The 18,330-nt window shown below is 43.8% G+C and overlaps 1 protein-coding gene across 3 annotated transcripts in view; it reads left to right on the top strand.

Annotated features, from left to right (window-relative positions):
- The window catches only part of LOC120998505 (MFS-type transporter SLC18B1-like), a 101,287-nt gene that overhangs the window by 28,012 nt on the left and 54,945 nt on the right, over window positions 1–18,330 (top strand). For all 3 annotated transcript variants that reach the window (XR_005778414.1, XR_005778415.1, XM_040429157.1), the window contains exons 5-6: window positions 6,706–6,862; window positions 16,630–16,766. Coding sequence is in view for 1 of the 3 variants with exons in the window: in XM_040429157.1 (XP_040285091.1) it covers window positions 6,706–6,862; window positions 16,630–16,766 (294 nt within the window). In the remaining 2 variants the exon portion in view is untranslated. The remainder of the gene's footprint in view (window positions 1–6,705; window positions 6,863–16,629; window positions 16,767–18,330) is intronic.

Genomic DNA, 18,330 nt, shown 5'->3' with positions numbered 1-18,330 from the left:
GTCCACCATGGACATGCCCCCTTTCCCAAGCCCCAACCATTTTCCCAAAGATTAAACCTCTTTGTTGATACACTGACGAGCAAAAGGGTAACAATGTTTTGAACTTTTGACTTTTGGACTCCACATTTCACCATCCACTACAGCTTTGAACGTGAGACTACCAGCATTTTATAGACAATCATCTTGGCTATATCATACATAAATTGTATTGCAACTATTTAGCATATGATTAGTTATGCAGATTCTTGTCATGTAACTGCATTGTTACTGTTTTGCTCCTAAAATTCAAAATTTTTATTATTTTGTTAGTATTTTTTTTGTAAATCCACCTTTGGCTTTCAACACTGCCTGAATCCTTCTGGACATGCTCTCGATCAGATTCAAGCATGTCTCAACCGAAATCTGTTCCCAGGTCTTTTCTACCCGTTCCCAATGTTGGTGGATACTGGTTGACTCACTTGGGTATGAATACAACTTTTTCTTCAACTATACCCACTAGGGAGCGACCGATATTGATTTTTAGAGCCGATACCCATAACCTGTGAACTTTGAGGCCGATAGCCGATAACTTATACCGATATTCTGTGCATTTTCATTAACCACTTAAGGACCACAGGTTTATACCCCCCTAGTGACCAGGCCCTTTTTTACAAATCGGCACTCCACAACTTTAGCGGTTTATTGCTCGGTCATGCAACTTACCACCCAAATGAATTTTACCTCCTTTTCTTCTCACTAATAGAGCTTTCATTTGGTGGTATTTCATTGCTGCTGACATTTTAACTTTTTTTTGTTATTAATCGAAATTTACAGTTTTTTTTTTTTTGCAAAAAATCTACATTTTTCACTTTCAATTGTAAAATTTTGCAAAAAAAACGACATCCATATATAAATTTTTCTCTAAATGTATTGTTCTACATGTCTTTAATAAAAAAAAAAATGTTTGGGTAAAAAAAAAAATGGTTTGGGTAAAAGTTATAGCGTTTACAAACTATGGTACAAAAATGTGAATTTCCGCTTTTTGAAGCAGCTCTGACTTTCTGAGCACCTGTCATGTTTCCTGAGGTTCTACAATGCCCAGACAGTAGAAAAAACCCACAAATGACCCCATTTCGGAAAGTAGACACCCTAAGGTATTCGCTGATGGGCATAGTGAGTTCATAGAACTTTTATTTTTTGTCACAAGTTAGCGGAAAATGATGTTTTTTTTTTGTTTTGTTTTTTCTTACAAAGTCTCATATTCCACTAACTTGTGACAAAAAATAAAAACTTCCATGAACTCACTATGCCCATCACAAAAAACCTTGGGGTGTCTTCTTTCCAAAATGGGGTCACTTGTGGGCTAGTTATACTGCCCTGGCATTCTAGGGGCCCAAATGTGTGGTAAGTAGTTTGAAATCAAAATCTGTAAAAAATGGCCGGTGAAATCCGAAAGGTGCTCTTTGGAATGTGGGCCCCTTTGCCCACCTAGGCTGCAAAAAAGTGTCACACATGTGGTATTGCCGTACTCAGGAGAATTTGGGCAATGGTTTTTGGGGTGTCATTTCACATATACCCATGCTGGGTGAGAGAAATATCTTGGCAAAAGACAACTTTTCCAATTTTTTTTTATACAAAGTTGGCATTTGACCAAGATATTTATCTCGCCCAGCATGGGTATATGTAAAATGACACCCCAAAACACATTCCCCAACTTCTCCTGAGTACGGCGATACCAGATGTGTGACACTTTTTTGCAGCCTAGATGCGCAAAGGGGCCCACATTCCTTTTAGGAGGGCATTTTTAGACATTTGGATCCCAGACTTCTTCTCACGCTTTAGGGCCCCTAGAATGCCAGGGCAGTATAAATACCCCACATGTGACCCCATTTTGGAAAGAAGACACCCCAAGGTATTCAATGAGGGGCATGGCGAGTTCATAGAATTTTTATTTTTTTTTGCCACAAGTTAGCGGAAATTGATTTTTTTTTGTTTTTTCTCACAAAGTCTCCCTTTCCGCTAACTTGGGACAAAAATTTCAATCTTTCATGGACTCAATATGCCCCTCAGCGAATACCTTGGGGTGTCTACTTTCCGAAATGGGGTCACATGTGGGGTATTTATACTGCCCTGGCATTTTAGGGGCCCTAAAGCGTGAGAAGAAGTCTGGAATATAAATGTCTAAAAAATTTTACGCATTTGGATTCCGTGAGGGGTATGGTGAGTTCATGTGAGATTTTATTTTTTGACACAAGTTAGTGGAATATGAGACTTTGTAAGAAAAAAAAAAATATACAAATTTCCGCTAACTTGGGCCAAAAAAATGTCTGAATGGAGCCTTACAGGGGGGTGATCAATGACAGGGGGGTGATCAGGGAGTCTATATGGGGTGATCACCCCCCTGTCATTGATCACCCCCCTGTAAGGCTCCATTCAGACATCCGTATGTTTTTTACGGATACATGGATCGGATCCGCAAAACACATACGGACATCTGAATGGAGCCTTACAGGGGGGTGATCAATGACGGGGGTGATCAGGGAGTCTATATGGGGTGATCACCCCCCCTGTCATTGATCACCCCCCTGTAAGGCTCTATTCAGATGTCCGTATGTGTTTTGCGGATCCGATCCATGTATCACTGGATCCGTAAAAATCATACGGACGTCTGAATGGAGCCTTACAGGGGGGTGATCAATGACAGGGGGGTGATCAGGGAGTCTATATGGGGTGATCAGGGGTTAATAAGTGACAGGGTGGGGGGTGTAGTGTAGTGGTGTTTGGTGCTACTTATTACTGAGCTGCCTGTGTCCTCTGGTGGTCGATCCAAGCAAAAGGGACCACCAGAGGACCAGGTATATTAGACACTGTTATGAAAACAGCATCTAATATACCTGTTAGGGGTTAAAAAAATCGCATCTACAGCCTGCCAGCGAACGATCGACGCTGGCAGGCTGAAGATCCACTCGCTTACCTTCCGATCCTGTTCACAGGAAATCTCGGCTCACGCGAGATGACGCCAATCGGCGCTAGTGTAGCCTGGGAGCGCCGCAGCAATGACTCCTTTCGGCGTTAGTGTGGCGGGAAGTGGTTAGAAAAAATAAAAAATAAAAAATAAAAAAAAACATTTCTGTTACGGCGTTCACCACAAGGGAGATAATTTTTAAAAATATTTTAATAGTTTGGACTTTTCGGACGTGGCAATATGTGATATGTTTTTTATTTATTGTTTATATATTTTATATGTAAAATTGGGAAAGGGGGTGATTTATACTTAATATTTTGGTGTTTTTTTTTTAAAACTTTTTATTTAATAACTTTTCCCCCCCTTAGAGATCTATTAGGGTGAATAGGCTCTCACACTCTCCCTGCTGCCCTGTGCATAGTACACACAGCAGCAGGGAGATTACCATGGCAGCCAGGGCTTCAGTAGCTTCCTGGCTGCCATGGTAAACAATCGGAGCCCCAGGATTACACTGCTGGGGCTCCGATCAGAAGCTGCCACTGCCACCAATGAAGAGGAGGGGAGGGGACCCTGTGGCCACTGCCACCAATGACTTTAATACTGACAGCAGCGCACTCATGTTCTGTAAAAGCGCGCTGGACGCATTATCGGCAAGGTTAGATGCCGATACTGCTTAACTTTAAAAATCGTGAATATCAGCCGATAATATTGGTAACTTCGATAATCGATCGATTCCTAATACCCACAAGTGTTCAATTGGGTTGAGATCTGGGAACTGTGGGGGGCCAATCCAGTACCTCTACTTCATCGTCAATGAGCCATTTCTACACCAATCTTGACGTATGCTTCGAGTTGTTTTCATGCCCATAGTACTAGAGTGTACGAAGTAACTTGTCTTGTAGGATACTCACATACAGCATTGAGATCACCATCAATCCTGGTCAAGTATCCAACTCCTTTGGCTGTGAAACAACCCCATATCATCAGACCTCCTCCACCGAACTTGACAATTTCTTCAGTTTCTCGATCCATTAGTCCCCTTTTTCCCTTGTTTCTTTCAGACCCATTTGCACCCATTAGAACCCAGTCTGTTGACTTTCATCTCATCACTTCAAATCACCCATTTCCAACCTTTTACTGTCCACTGTTCGTACTGTTTTGCAAACTTGAGCCAACGCTTCTTATGTCGATATTGAAGTTGAAGCTTCTTCACCTTTTTTTTGGGTCACCATTTCAGACTTGTGTAATGTACGTTGCATGGTGCTTGCTTGGATGTTTGTGATATTACTATTATGAGGCATACGAGCCACCTCCACTGCTGTTTGTTGCACCAAAACTGATAGATCTTGTGATGAGCCCACTTGTTGACTCTGATATTTTGCCTGGACGTCCACCTTTTGGCTTTGGAATTGATGGATGGACTTGATTTTGTATTCTTCGCACTGTCATGGTACTCGCATGATGCAGTTTGGAAATTTTCTTGGCCGATATAACGTTGTCAATGAGTTGGATTATGCCGTTTCTCTTTTCTTTGGAAATGTTCTTCATGGCTGCTCCACGATTAAAACCAGAGACCTTTCGCTTGGGAATCAGCCTAATATCACACTGAGCTATTAGGAAATGTGAGAACAGGTGGTAATGTGTAGTATACAAGAAGAAAAAGATTGTTCAACCACCAGGAGCAAAACAGTAACAATGCAGTTACATGACAAGAATCCGCATAACTAATCATATGCTAAATAATTGCAAGTCCAATTTATGTATGAGATATCCAAGATGAGTGCCTATAAAATGATGGTAGTCTCATGTTCAAAGCTGTAATGGATGGTGAGATATGAAGACTGAAAGTCAAAAGTTCAAAAATATAACTCTTTTGCTCGTCAGTGTACATCACTCCCCCCTCTTTGTGATGTGACACACTCCTTCATAGCAAGTGCAGGTGCCAAGGCTGCATCAACTGATGGAGCATTCTGGCATCACATACAGCAAGCAAATTTAGAGTAGAACATGCAAAGTCACAGGTGCACATCCATAAAGCTAACATGCAGAAAGCAAACAAAATACAAAATTATGGCAGCACACTGTTATACAAGCAAACAATAGAACCAGGTATTAGGGATTATTTTGGATTACAGTGGTACTATACATGAAAAATGGAAGCTCTTCATGCACATTTTTGATCAAATGTGTGTCTGGCCCATCTACTAATGTCAAGGTGGCTTCTGCAAACTCACAGAGCTGCCTTTCCTGTACCTAACCTAAGCTTACAATGTTTAGAATGGTGTAGGAACCAGCTGCTCTAAGCAGAGTATAAATATAGCCGTTTTCTACACCTCCCTGAACATTGTAGGCTTATGTTAGGCCCAGGAGAGTCAGTTTTGTTAGTGTCAGGTACCCATCTGCAGAAGCCACCTTGATGTTGGTAGATGGGCCCAACACACGTTTGATCAAAAATGTGTGCAAAGAGCTTGCATTTTTCATGTTTATTATGTATATATTTATTGTTTGGGTATTTGTTCTGTGTACCTTGGTTTTGATAGTTGATCCCACTACTGCTCCTGTGGCACCCAATTTATCGTATAGGGTGTTACAGGGATGGCCAATCAATGACGTACCAGTCAATGACGTACCAGGTCCCTTTCTGCCAAGCGAAGCCTCTTCTTCCACCCGGCAGTGTGTTTGATTACGTCACTGGCTCTGATGGGCGTGCTTTAGCGCTGCCTTAGCCATTTTACTGGCTAGGGCAGCGTTAAAGCCCGCCCATCAGTGCCGGTGACGTAACCGGGCTCACTGCTGGGCGGAAGAAGAGGCTTCGCTCAGCAGAAAGGCACCCGGTACGTCACTGACTGTAAGTAAAACGGCACTTCCGGCTGGGATTTTCTCAATGGCAAAAGTGGCATAAGAATTGTCTGGTAAAGGTAGGGGAGGCATGAGTGTAAAAGTTAGGACACTGTTGTCCACACACACTAATCTTCCCAATCCCGGACAACCCCTTTAAAGGGATTCTGTCACAAAGTTTTGAGCTATAGAGCTGCGGACATGCACGGCTAGATCGCCGCTAGCATGTCCGCAATATACCTGTCCTATAGGGCTGTGTGCTTTTATTTTCTTTAAAAAAGGATTTTAGACATATGTAAATTAGTCTTGCATGTGTCCAAGGGGCTGTACGAACCTTCCTGGAGCCCAGCCACGCCCGCCTGTGAAGGAGCCCAGCACTGCCTATGTCCTCCGAATCTCCTCCTTTCATCAACGATAGATTGCCGATTGCCGTACAGCCCCTTGGACACATACAAGACTAATTTACATATCTCTAAAATCCTTTTTTTAAAGAAAATAAAAGCACACAGCCCTATAGGACTGGTATATTGCGGACATGCTAGCGGCGATCTAGCCGTGCATGTCCGCAGGTCTATAGCCCAAAACTTGGTGACAGAATCCTTTTAAGTTTTAAAAGGAATTATTTATTCTTTTTGTGATTTCTTTGATTCATTCCCTTGTGTATTGAGGTTTCCTGATTGCCCATCTATCAGGTTCTGTGTGACTTGGCATGCATGCATTGATCTAATGTGTATGGTCAGCTTTGTGATTGGTGACAAAGATGCCAAAGGAATGGGATAATGGGCGCTAATTTATCATTCTCTACATAACTGACTTTAAAATGCGGCCAAAGATACGGCCAATCGTCTGTTTGCCCCTTCACTCACATTTTTTTGTTGTCTATTTCATACTTCTGTAAAATGATATTTCTATCTGTTGCACAGGGCTGTCTTGAAATTTTCACTGGGCTGGGTCTCGTTTTGGGTCCTCCAGTCGGCGGGATTCTCTATCAAACATTTGGATACGAAGTTCCATTTATTACAATTGGCTGTTTTCTCCTGTTAATTGTCCCAGTCAATATCTTTGTCTTGCCAACATATGGTACGTAGAAATATTTTATTATAAGAAGAAATGCAGATGATATTAAAGTTTAGTTAGGAGCAGATCTATTGCATTGACAGTAAAGGTAAGCACAGGACTAGCATGCTGGGAATGGGCAACCTTCCAGTATCCTAGCCACGTGAGCTGACAAACTAATAGCATTTTGTATTGAACAAATGCCATTGCATTGTGATTACTGGCCTGTGGTGTAATGTGATCTAATAAATGCTAGAATAGTTTTCAGGTACTCCTGATTGCTGCCTTAGCAGATTATTTGATTACTGTACTGATACATCGATTTTTCTCCATGGCCTGACACTGGGAAGCAGGTGACTATACCACAGCATTACATATACTTTTAAAGGAAATGTGTCATCAGAAAATTACCTATTGTTTAAATCATGTTTTTATGTTTTATTCATGATGGAAAAAAACAGAACCGTTGTGTGCCCATAGACATGTAGTAGGATGGAGCTAAACAGAATGCCTCTTATAGGTTTCTGTTTTGCATTCCATCCTAAAATTCCGTTATATTGTGTTATAATGGAACCCTCTAACGGGATGTATAACCCAAATACGAGAACCCGCCCTTGCTATCTGCTTTTAACTGGCAGAAAAAAAAAATTGTGACACATTTCCTTTAGTGCTCATGCACACGACAGTAGCCTGTTTCACGGTACACACATTGCAGATCTGCAAAGCACGGATACCGGCCAGGTGCATTCTACATTTTACAGAATGGAATGTCCTGACCTCTATAGAACAGTCCTATCCTTGTCCATAAAACAGACAAGAATTGGACATGTTCTATTTTTTTGCGGGTGCCTCTGAACGGACCTACACTCACCTAAAGAATTATTAGGAACACCTGTTCTATTTCTCATTAATGCAATTATCTAGTCAACCAATCACATGGCAGTTGCTTCAATGCATTTAGGGGTGTGGTTCTGGTCAAGACAATCTCCTGAACTCCAAACTGAATGTCAGAATGGGAAAGAAAGGTGATTTAAGCAATTTTGAGCGTGGCATGGTTGTTGGTGCCAGACGGGCCGGTCTGAGTATTTCACAATCTGCTCAGTTACTGGGATTTTCACGCACAACCATTTCTAGGGTTTACAAAGAATGGTGTGAAAAGGGAAAAAAAACATCCAGTATGCGGCAGTCCTGTGGGCAAAAATGCCTTGTGGATGCTAGAAGTCAGAGGAGAATGGGCCGACTGATTCAAGCTGATAGAAGAGCAACGTTGACTGAAATAACCACTCGTTACAACCGAGGTATTCAGCAAAGCATTTGTGAAGCCACAACACGCACAACCTTGAGGCGGATGGGCTACAACAGCAGAAGACCCCACCGGGTACCACTCATCTCCACTACAAATAGGAAAAAGAGGCTACGATTTGCACAAGCTCACCAAAATTGGACTGTTGAAGACTGGAAAAATGTTGCCTGGTCTGATGAGTCTCGATTTCTGTTGAGACATTCAAATGGTAGAGTCCGAATTTGGTGTAAACAGAATGAGAACATGTATCCATCCTCTGATGGCTACTTCCAGCAGGATAATGCACCATGTCACAAAGCTCGAATCATTTCAAATTGGTTTCTTGAACATGACAATGAGTTCACTGTACTAAAATGGCCCCCACAGTCACCAGATCTCAACCCAATAGAGCATCTTTGGGATGTGGTGGAACAGGAGCTTCATGCCCTGGATGTGCATCCCTCAAATCTCCATCAACTGCAAGATGCTATCCTATCAATATGGGCCAACATTTCTAAAGAATGCTATCAGCACCTTGTTGAATCAATGCCACGTAGAATTAAGGCAGTTCTGAAGGCAAAAGGGGGTCCAACACCGTATTAGTATGGTGTTCCTAATAATTCTTTAGGTGAGTGTATACTGATGCGGACAGCACAGAGTATGCTGTCCACATCTTTTGCGGCCCGTTGAAGTCAATGTGTCCGAATCCAACCCACAATAAATGTGGATTGGATGTGGACCAAAGATACGTTTGTGTGCATGAGGCCTTAAAGAGATGCAGTCTGGTAGCCTGGTATACTATAAACCAGATATGTCTTCATACAGTATGAACATTGTCAACACATGTTGTGTGCACCATATGTTATACATTTCACACAAGCTTTCAAACTAGGATGAAGATCTTTACTGTGGAGATGCTGCTATACTTTATAGTAAAGGAAATCAGTTCTGTTTGATGCAGTCCAGGACAGGAACATTAGACTAAAGCAATGTTCACACCACATTTGTTCTTATATGTTGGCAGCATTCCCTGACAAATATTTCTGACATTGGAAACAATGCAAAAAACCAATGGTGCAAACTACACTTTTTTGTGGTGGGCCACTGTATAAGAAAGCTCAGTCTGCTGTACTTTCCTGTACAGTTAAAAAGTCACTGTACTTTCACATAAATCAATGGTGCTGGTGAATATAAGAAACTTTGCATCTTATGACAGAAAAATGCCTTGTTCTAGAGTTCAAAAAAACAATAGCTGATCTTAAGGAGACCAGCTACAAAAAATCCAATGGGGCCTCATCTAAGAGTCTTAATACAGCAAAGCTCCCTGGGAAACAGTAATATGGAAAATAACCGTGGAGCCCCAGTTATGGGTCTTAAACACAGTGAAAGCCAGATATCCCTCCAGGGAAGGAAAACCAAGCAAAGGGGCATCGCCATTTGAGAGAGCACCAGATCCACCATATTAAATGGAACCTGTCACCGGGGTTTTGGGTATAGAGCTGAGGACATGGGTTGCTAGATGGCCACTAGCACATCCGCAATACCCATGGGTTGCTAGATGGCCACTAGCACATCCGCAATACCCAGTCCCCATAGCTCTGTGTGCTTTTATTGTGTATAAAAACCGATTTGATACATATGCAAATGAACCTGAGATGAATCAGAGCTTGAAAATATGACTCTTCTCTGGTCACACAAGTAAGATATGACTCTTTTATGTTAATTTGCATATGTATCAAATAGTTTTTTTTTACACAATAAAAGCACACAGAGCTATGGGGACTGGGTATTGCGGATGTGCTAGTGGCCATCTAGCAACCCATGTCCTCAGCTCTATACACAACCCCGGTGACAGGTTCCCTTTAAATGGCCCCTATGTCAAGATCCAGCTCTGTTACAAACACTCTAAGGGTCCATTCACACGTCCACAACTTGGGTCCTGATCCCTTCTGCAATTTTGCAGAACGGGTGCACTGTCGTTCATGTCGGCATGCAGCGTTCTGGCCGACATGAACCCAGCCCGTTCATCCTACACCATGTCGGGACCAGAGCCGCGTTCTCCTAAGGAGCCGGACGCTCCATTGCCGCCATCGGTAAGTTCCCGGTGGGAAGGTTGCTTATTGACTTTTCATAAAGTGTGTTGGTCAGGGAGTCCGCTTGATCCCCCTCTCCTTAAACCTTGTTATAGATTATAAAAAGGGGGTAGATCAGGGCTCGACAAATCCCAGGTCGCCATGGCGACCAGGAATTTAGTCCTGGTGCTTGGTTATTTGTCAGCCCGTTTTCAAAGGTGCCCGGGCGATGGGTGCGGAGCTGCCGTTCTGTCCGGAGGCAGCACCGTTTGAAACAGCTCCTCAGTCTGAGTCAGCTCCGTCAAGGCACACACAGAGAGTGAGACGCTGGCATCAGGGAGGGGAGGGACTCGGGAGGAGTGTAATCTGATCCTAGAGTGGAAGCTGCTTCTGCCAGCCCCTCCCCTCCCCGCCCACCAACCAATCAGAGCTGAGGCAATGCAAGTACTAGCAGCTAGAAAGAATCAAATGAGTCTCAGGTTAAAAGAATCTAAAGATCCGACTTAGTTAGAGACTCATTCGATTCTTTGAGTTAAAAGAACCGTGAGTCAGACTCTAGAAGACGCTGATGCTTTTGTTGCAGCAGTGATAAGATTAAGGCACAGGAGCAGAGAGATAAAAGTGACAGGATACAGTTTAGATTACAGTTTGAATTAACCCTTTAGGATCAAATTGGCTTCTCAAGGAGATATATATGTTAAAGGCATCCCTTCTTCTGTCTCATTCAGTAGCTATATAACTAAGGGTACTTTCACACTTGCGGCAGGACGGATCCGGCAGGCTGTTCACCCTGTCGGATCCGTCCTTCCGCTGTTTCGCCGGACCACCGCTCCGTCCCTATTGACTATAATGGGGGCAGAGCTCTGGCGCAGCACGGCAGTGCATGGTGAAAGGCCGCCGGACTAAAAGTACTGTATGTCCAACTTTTTAGTCCGGCGGCCTCTCACCGCGAACTGCCGTACTGCGCGGGAGCTCCACCCCCGTCCCCATTATATCAATAGGGTCCGGGGACGGAGCGGCGGTATATGTAACATGGTATACAGCATTATTGGGGGGCTCTATGGAAAAGTTCAGGGGGGAGCACTATGGGGGCACCTACTGGGGGCTTTATGACGTGGCTCCGCCTGGCTCCTAACTTTTTTAGCTGGCTCCTAGATTCCAAGGAAATTTGTCAAGCCCTGGGGTAGATCCCTATTTATACTAGGTGCCTCCTGATTCATTTTTACTTTTAGATCTCCAAGGAGGCACAAAAGAAGGTTAAAAAGTCGCTCAGATGCATTTCTTGTAACATACGGCTTCAGGATAATTACCCCAAAAAATACTGCAAAGTCTGCATTACTAGTATCGTTCGTGAGGAAACTCCTCACTAAGGGAAGAATTTCGAATGATGATACAGGAAGAAGTAAAATCCTCCTTGTCTACTACTCCTGGGGATCCTCCTCCTCCCAAAAGGAAAAAGTTGATATCTCCTTCATCCTCAGATTTTGAGGACCTTGTTGATGATGCTTCCTCTTTTAAAACTGGGAAGACGAGGAGGGGGCTTCTGAAGCAGAATCCTTTTGAGAGTAATAGAAGATTTTATTTTTCTATGGACGATATGGCAGATCTGTTGAAAGCAGTCAGATCTACTACGGGGTAGAGGAAGTGCAGAAATCTCACTCCATTCAAGATGAAATGTTTGGAGGTCTACGAGTCAAAAAAACTTGTGTATTTCCCTATCAACGAGTATATAAAGGATATGGTTTTAGAGGAGTGGTCGGACCCTGCTTGGGGGTATTTAACACCCTAAGATCTTCAATGAGAGTCCTAAAATAGACGTGCAGGTGGCAAAAGTGAATAAAAAAACATCCTTACCCTTCGAGGATGCCTCCCAGTTAAGAGATATGGACAAAAAGGCCGACAGTCTGTTGCGAAAGTCATGGGAAGCAGCAATGTTCAACATCGCGGCAGCGTCTGGGGCCAGGTCTATGTTCCTTTGGCTAAACAAGCTGGAGGATCATATCGGGGATAAAACATCAAGAGAGGAAATTTTAAATTCTATACCCCTTCTAAAATCATCCACAGCTTTTCTAGCAGATGCTTCGGCCGAATCAGTGAGGTTCTCAGCCAGAGACGCAGGTCTCTCCAATGCGGCCCGTAGAGCACTCTGGATGAAGTGCTGGTCAGGTGACAAAAGATCAAAAATGAAGCTCTGCTCCATTTCATTTTTGGGAGAATACGTCTTTGGTCCAGTGCTGGACAAGATCTTAGAGAAGGCCTCAGACAAGAAAAAGAAGAAGACAGAATCTATAAGCGTAGGTACCCCTTTCATTCCTCCACAAGTCAAGACAGTTCGTATAGGGGAAAAGGAAAGCTGGAGCTACCCCAAGGGTGGTAGAGGAAGGGGTTTCCTCCCCTCCCCTCCTCTCATATGAAACCTGGCGAAAAACAATGACGCCGGAGTGTGTGGGGGGGATTGATTCCCAGGACGTAAGGAAATTTAACAATCTCCCAGAATCCCTGGACCAAGGAAATTGTAGGATCGGGATACAAGATTGAATTCTCTTCAAAACCCCCCAAACAGATTCATATCAACCCGGTTCCAGGACAAAAATCTAGCAGGGAGTACAAGATCTTTTAAAGATGAATGTCATAGTCCAAGTTCCTTCCCCAGAGCAGGGAAGGAGTTTCTACTCAAATCTCTTTCTGGTAAAAAAAGAGGGAGGGCTCTTTCCATACAATAATAAACCTAAAGTCTCTAAACAAATTTATAACTTATGAAAAATTCAGGATGGAGTCCCTAGCATCCACAATACCATTGATAGGGAAGGACGCCTTGATGTGTACGGTGGACTTGAAGGATGCCTATTATCACGTCCCAATCTATGTCAGATCCCAAAAATTCCAGCGATTTGCCATCAAAGACAACAGAGGTCTAGTTCATCTTTTTCAGTTCACAGCCCTTTCATTTGGAATTGCCTCTGCTCCAAGGATTTTCACCAAGTTGATAGTGGAAATGGTGGCATTCTTGAGAAAGGAGGGGTTGACGATAATCCTCTACTTGGACGATTTTCTCGTGATTGGCGACAATCCTCACCAAACCGAAAACGATTTAAACACCTTACTATCAGTACTGAGCAGATTGGGATGGATAGTAAACATAAACAAATCCAACTTCAAACCTTCCACAAGAACACGGTTTCTGGGGATGATCCTAGACTTCCATGTTCAATCCACAGACAGCAGATCTTATTAGACCGCCAAATTTTTATACCCCCGTTGATAAAAAAAAGTTCCTAAACTGGTGGACGGAATCAACAAATCTTTCCAGGGGTGTACTGTGGAAAAAGACTCCTTACATACAGATTTTGACAGACGCAAGTCAGTCGGGATGGAGAACAAAAGTGGGAGACCTCTTATACCAGGGATCCTGGTCCTAATCAGTCAGTCAGAGAACTGAGGGCGGTCTGGAAACCCTAAAAATAGCAGAAAAGAACCTGCAAGGTTACCACATAAAAGTCTTCTCGGACAACTTGATGGCTATTGCTTACCTCTCGCATCAGGGAGGGACAAGATCAGACTCTCTCCTGTCACTGTCATCCAGGATCTTCGATTAGGCAGAGCACAATGTAAGCTCCATTTCAGCAATCCATCTCAAAGGAGCTTTAAACCTAGAGGCGGACTTCCTCAGTCGTAAAAATTTAGACCAGACAGAATGGTCCCTGAACATAGAAGTTTTTCAGATGATAGTAGACAAATGAGAAGTGCCTAAAGTGGATCTCTTCGCCTCCAAAGCAAATACAAAGGTGGAAAAATTCTGTTCCCTAAACCCCAGGGACAATCCCTGGGCGTTGGATGCATTCTCTCTAAGATGGAATTGGAGTCTATGCTACGCTTTTCTTCCTCTCCCATTAATCCCAAGAGTGACTCTTAACATTGAAGTGGTTCTGTCTATTGTGATACAGCTTTTGCCTTATTTCATGTGGATTATGCTTTTTATGTCCCCTGATGAGCCCTCACATTGAGCTGGGCAAAATGCGTTGGGACTGGGACATTCATCTTAGGAGGCATCCTATAAGTATATATTATACTATTGCGGCATTTTTTCTTTTGTTGCTGTTCTCAATAGAGTTGATAAACTGCATCTGTGATACATCACCTGTTTTTATAGACTTAAGTGTATATATCTTTTATTATTTTTGGCATTTATGGTAGCTCGTGGAGATATGTAGTTGAAAGCCAGCCTATAATAATTGGCTACTCATCCCCCTATCAGGGCCATCCCAGGGCACTCACGAGGTTCCTGATGCGGGATCGCCCCTATCGGGGCAGCCATTCCGCTTTGTAGGCAGGGCATTCAGTATAGGGCAAGATTTAGGGATAGCATCCCAATTACTTACCGTATTTTTCGCCCTATAAGACGCACCGGCCCATAAGTGGATGGCACTGTGGATGGCATTATGATGGGGGGGTCTGCGGATGGCATTATGATGGTGGGGGGGATCTTTGGATGGCATTATGATGGTGGGGGGGATCTGTGCATGGCACTGTTATAGGGTGGTGGATCTGTGGATCACACTGCTATATGTGTCATCCACAGATCCCCCCCCATAACAGTCCCATCCACAGATCCCCCCCATCATAATGCTATCCACAGACCCCCCCACCATCATAATGCCATCCACAGATCCCCCCCACCATCATAATGCCATCCACAGACCCCCCCCCCCCCATCATTATCCCATCCACAGATTCCTAGGGAGGGACTGTAGTAGGCGGGGAGAGCGGCGGGCAGTGCAGGCACTGTACTGTCCCCGCCGCTCAGTATGTACTGTATTATACGTAATGTTAATCATAATATCTAAACTGAATAATGATGCGCTCCCCCTGTGCTTACCGGTACATATCACGCTCCTGTAGTAAGCACTAGCAGCTAGCAGGCAGGCCGGGCGACCGTAACTCACTGAGGTCATGTGCCTGCTCCGCCTACTTTATGAATGAAGTAGGCGGAGCAGGCACGTGACCTCAGTGAGTTACGGCCGCCCGGCCTGCCTGCTAGCTGCTAGTGCTTACTACAGGAGCGTGACATGTACCGGTAAGCACAGGGGGAGCGCATCATTATTCAGTTTAGATATTATGATTAACATTACGTATAATACAGTACATACTGAGCGGCGGGGACAGAGTACAGTGCCTGCACTGCCCGCCGCTCTCCCCGCCTACTACAGTCCCTCCTCACTAATACATCGCAGACTGCGATGCTGCAGCATCGCAGACTGCGATGTAAATTGCCGGTATTCGCCCCATAAGATGCAGGGGCATTTTTCCCCCACTTTTGGGAGGGGGGGGGGGGGGGGGTGTCTTATGGGGCGAAAAAGACGGTACTTGCCTATCCCCGTGCCTAACTATTGCCCCAAATTGCCATTTGTTATTTTTTCTTCTTTTTTTTTTATTATTCTTTATTTTTCACTATTTTGGGTTATTTTTAACTTAAAGGGATTCTGTCACCAGGTTTCACCCCCTCCAGATAAAAATATGGTTATGTTCAGGGAGCTTTCACGATTCCTTATGTGGTCTTATAAATGTAATCTGTAGGCTCATTTTGCTAAATAAAACGCGATTACTAACCTGTCATTCAACAAAATAAGGTGCCCAAGGGGATGTAAATGGATCCAAGCTGCCGCCCGCACCCGCCGCCGTTCGTGCCCAGCTTCGCCTTTCCCGACCTCAGCGCCTCTCCCTCCCTTCCCCCTCCTTCTGCTCTAACATCTCGCGCGTGCGCACAGGGCTCTGCCAGTGTGCAGGTCATTGAGAGGCGGAGCTGGGCACGAACGGGTGCGGGCGGCAGCTTGGATCCATTTACATCCCCTTGGGCACCTTATTTTGTTAAATGACAAGTTAGTAATAGCGTTTTATTTAGCAAAATGAGCCTACAGATTACATATATAAGACCACATTAGGAATGGTTAAAGCTCCCTGAACATAACCATATTTTTATCTGGATGGGGTGAAACCTGGTGACAGAATCCCTTTAATACTAATAAAGGCTATGTTTTAAGGGTGGTAGTCTGTGAGTACGTAATTTATACATATACCACTATATATAGGTAAACCTTTTGGCGGGTTATTGCCTTAGCTGTGAAAATGAGGTTGTCAGAATGTCAGGGGAAAACAGTTACACATTTTGGTGCAAACCGGGACTTGCACCAAAGCTTGTAACTTTTCTATGTCAGAAAACTAGCAAAGAAGCTTAATAAATCTCCCCCTATGTCTTGTACTATTTTTCTATATTTATTTGCGCAAATACTGTTACAAGATGTATATTAAAACTATTTTAAGAATGTTTTATGTATATTTAACTTGAAATAAACAGCATATTATGTATGCTTTTATAGCTTTAGAGCCCTAATAATACAAAAACCCTACCCTTTATTTACAGTGTTTCATATTTATTGCAGATGATTTACCTGGGAAAAATTCTTTTTTGGCTTTAGTCAAGCTGCCAAAGATTATAATACTGTGTGTTACTGTATATTCATTGGGTGCATCTTTAGCATTTTTGGACCCAACCATGTCCCTTTTTCTTATAGAAACAGTAAGTATTTTGCTCTTGTTTTCAAAATGTATGCAAATCAATAGGACCTAGTTAACACTGAGGACCTGTAACTGTTCCTGGCATGTCAGTTTTAGTAATTACTTGCATTCCCCATGTTATAATTTTCTTTTTACTTTTCTTATAACTCTCTTGTTCCATTCCTCTGTTATTCTTTCTAGAGGTTTATGTATGACTTGCTATTTCTGTCTGCACTAAAGGTCCAACTGGGTGTTACCAATTGGACCTGACCCTATCCATTTAGTGTTGCCAGTGTCAGATTGTGTAGAGACACACCTCCAACTGAAAATACCTGGTTGGACCTTTATTGCAGACTTCTAGCATTTCATTCATAAACCTTTTGAAGGAATAATAGAGGAACTGCACAACGTAGAGTCATTAGAATGGATGCTCTGGAATTGTTATTACATAAGGGATGCAAGTAAGATCCTCCATGAGCTCTAATTTGTCTTTCCGTAATGTCTTGGTTGGGAATTATGACAGATCACCTTGAGTATTTTCAGGTTGTAATTTCCAATCTGCTCATTGTTGCCTTATCGTCTAAAACAGTGGTGCACAACCATTTTTCGTCTGAGGGCCGCACTAGACATGGTATAAATTTCGCGGGCCAGAACCAGGTAGCTTTGCCAGAAAGAAATGCAAACACTGTGAGGGGGCATGTGTGAGCATTACTACTGTGAAGGGGTAAATATCTGGGCATTTTTTCTTTGGAGGGGCACATATGGGCATTTTTACTGTAAAGGGGCGCATCTGGGCATTACTACTGTGAAGGGGGCACATGTGAGCATTACTACTGTGAAGGGGGCACATGTGAGCATTACTACTGTGAAGGGGGCATATGTGAGCATTACTACTGTGAAGGGGGCACATCTGGGCATTACCCTTGGGCAGGGGGCACATCTGGGCATTACCCTTGGGCAGGGGGCACATCTGGGCATTACCCTTGGGCAGGGGGCACATCTGGGCATTACCCTTGTGCAGGGGGCACATCTGAGCATTACCCTTGTGCAGGGGGCACATCTGAGCATTACCCTTGTGCAGGGGGCACTTCTGGGCTTACCGCTGTGAAGGGAGCACATCTGGGTTTACCGCTGTGAAGGGGGCACATCTCTGGGCATTACTACTGTGAAGGTGACACATCTCTGGGCATAGCAAGACTAAGGAGTGGAATGCAGGAAACTCTCTAGAAATGCCTTGTGGTGCAAGAGAGTCCTCTCTCCCTCATTAATATTGCTAAGCGCGTCCTGAGGAGCAACTCAGGCGGCCCACACTGGCACCAGACATAGTGATCACATATTAAGAAATAGGCTCAGGTCCAATCACTTCCACCACTACCACACCTCGCCAGTCACATCCTCCATAGACCTCCTGCTCCCATCTGACTTGTAATCACCTTCTCCTTCAATGTGCTATGATGCTGAGAGTCCAGAAGTGGTCTGTACGGGCAGGTGTGGGGAGATGGGGTCTTCAGTCACTGCAAAACTAATAATAGTACTGCCCCACAGTATAATTAGGAATGGCGGCACTGGCGCGTCTCTTCTGCAAC

Source organism: Bufo bufo, chromosome 4 (genome assembly GCF_905171765.1).
Source record: "Bufo bufo chromosome 4, aBufBuf1.1, whole genome shotgun sequence".
NCBI lineage: Eukaryota > Metazoa > Chordata > Amphibia > Anura > Bufonidae > Bufo > Bufo bufo.
The sequence above is the reverse complement of the archived record's forward strand: the minus strand, read 5'-3'. Positions and strand labels throughout refer to the sequence as shown.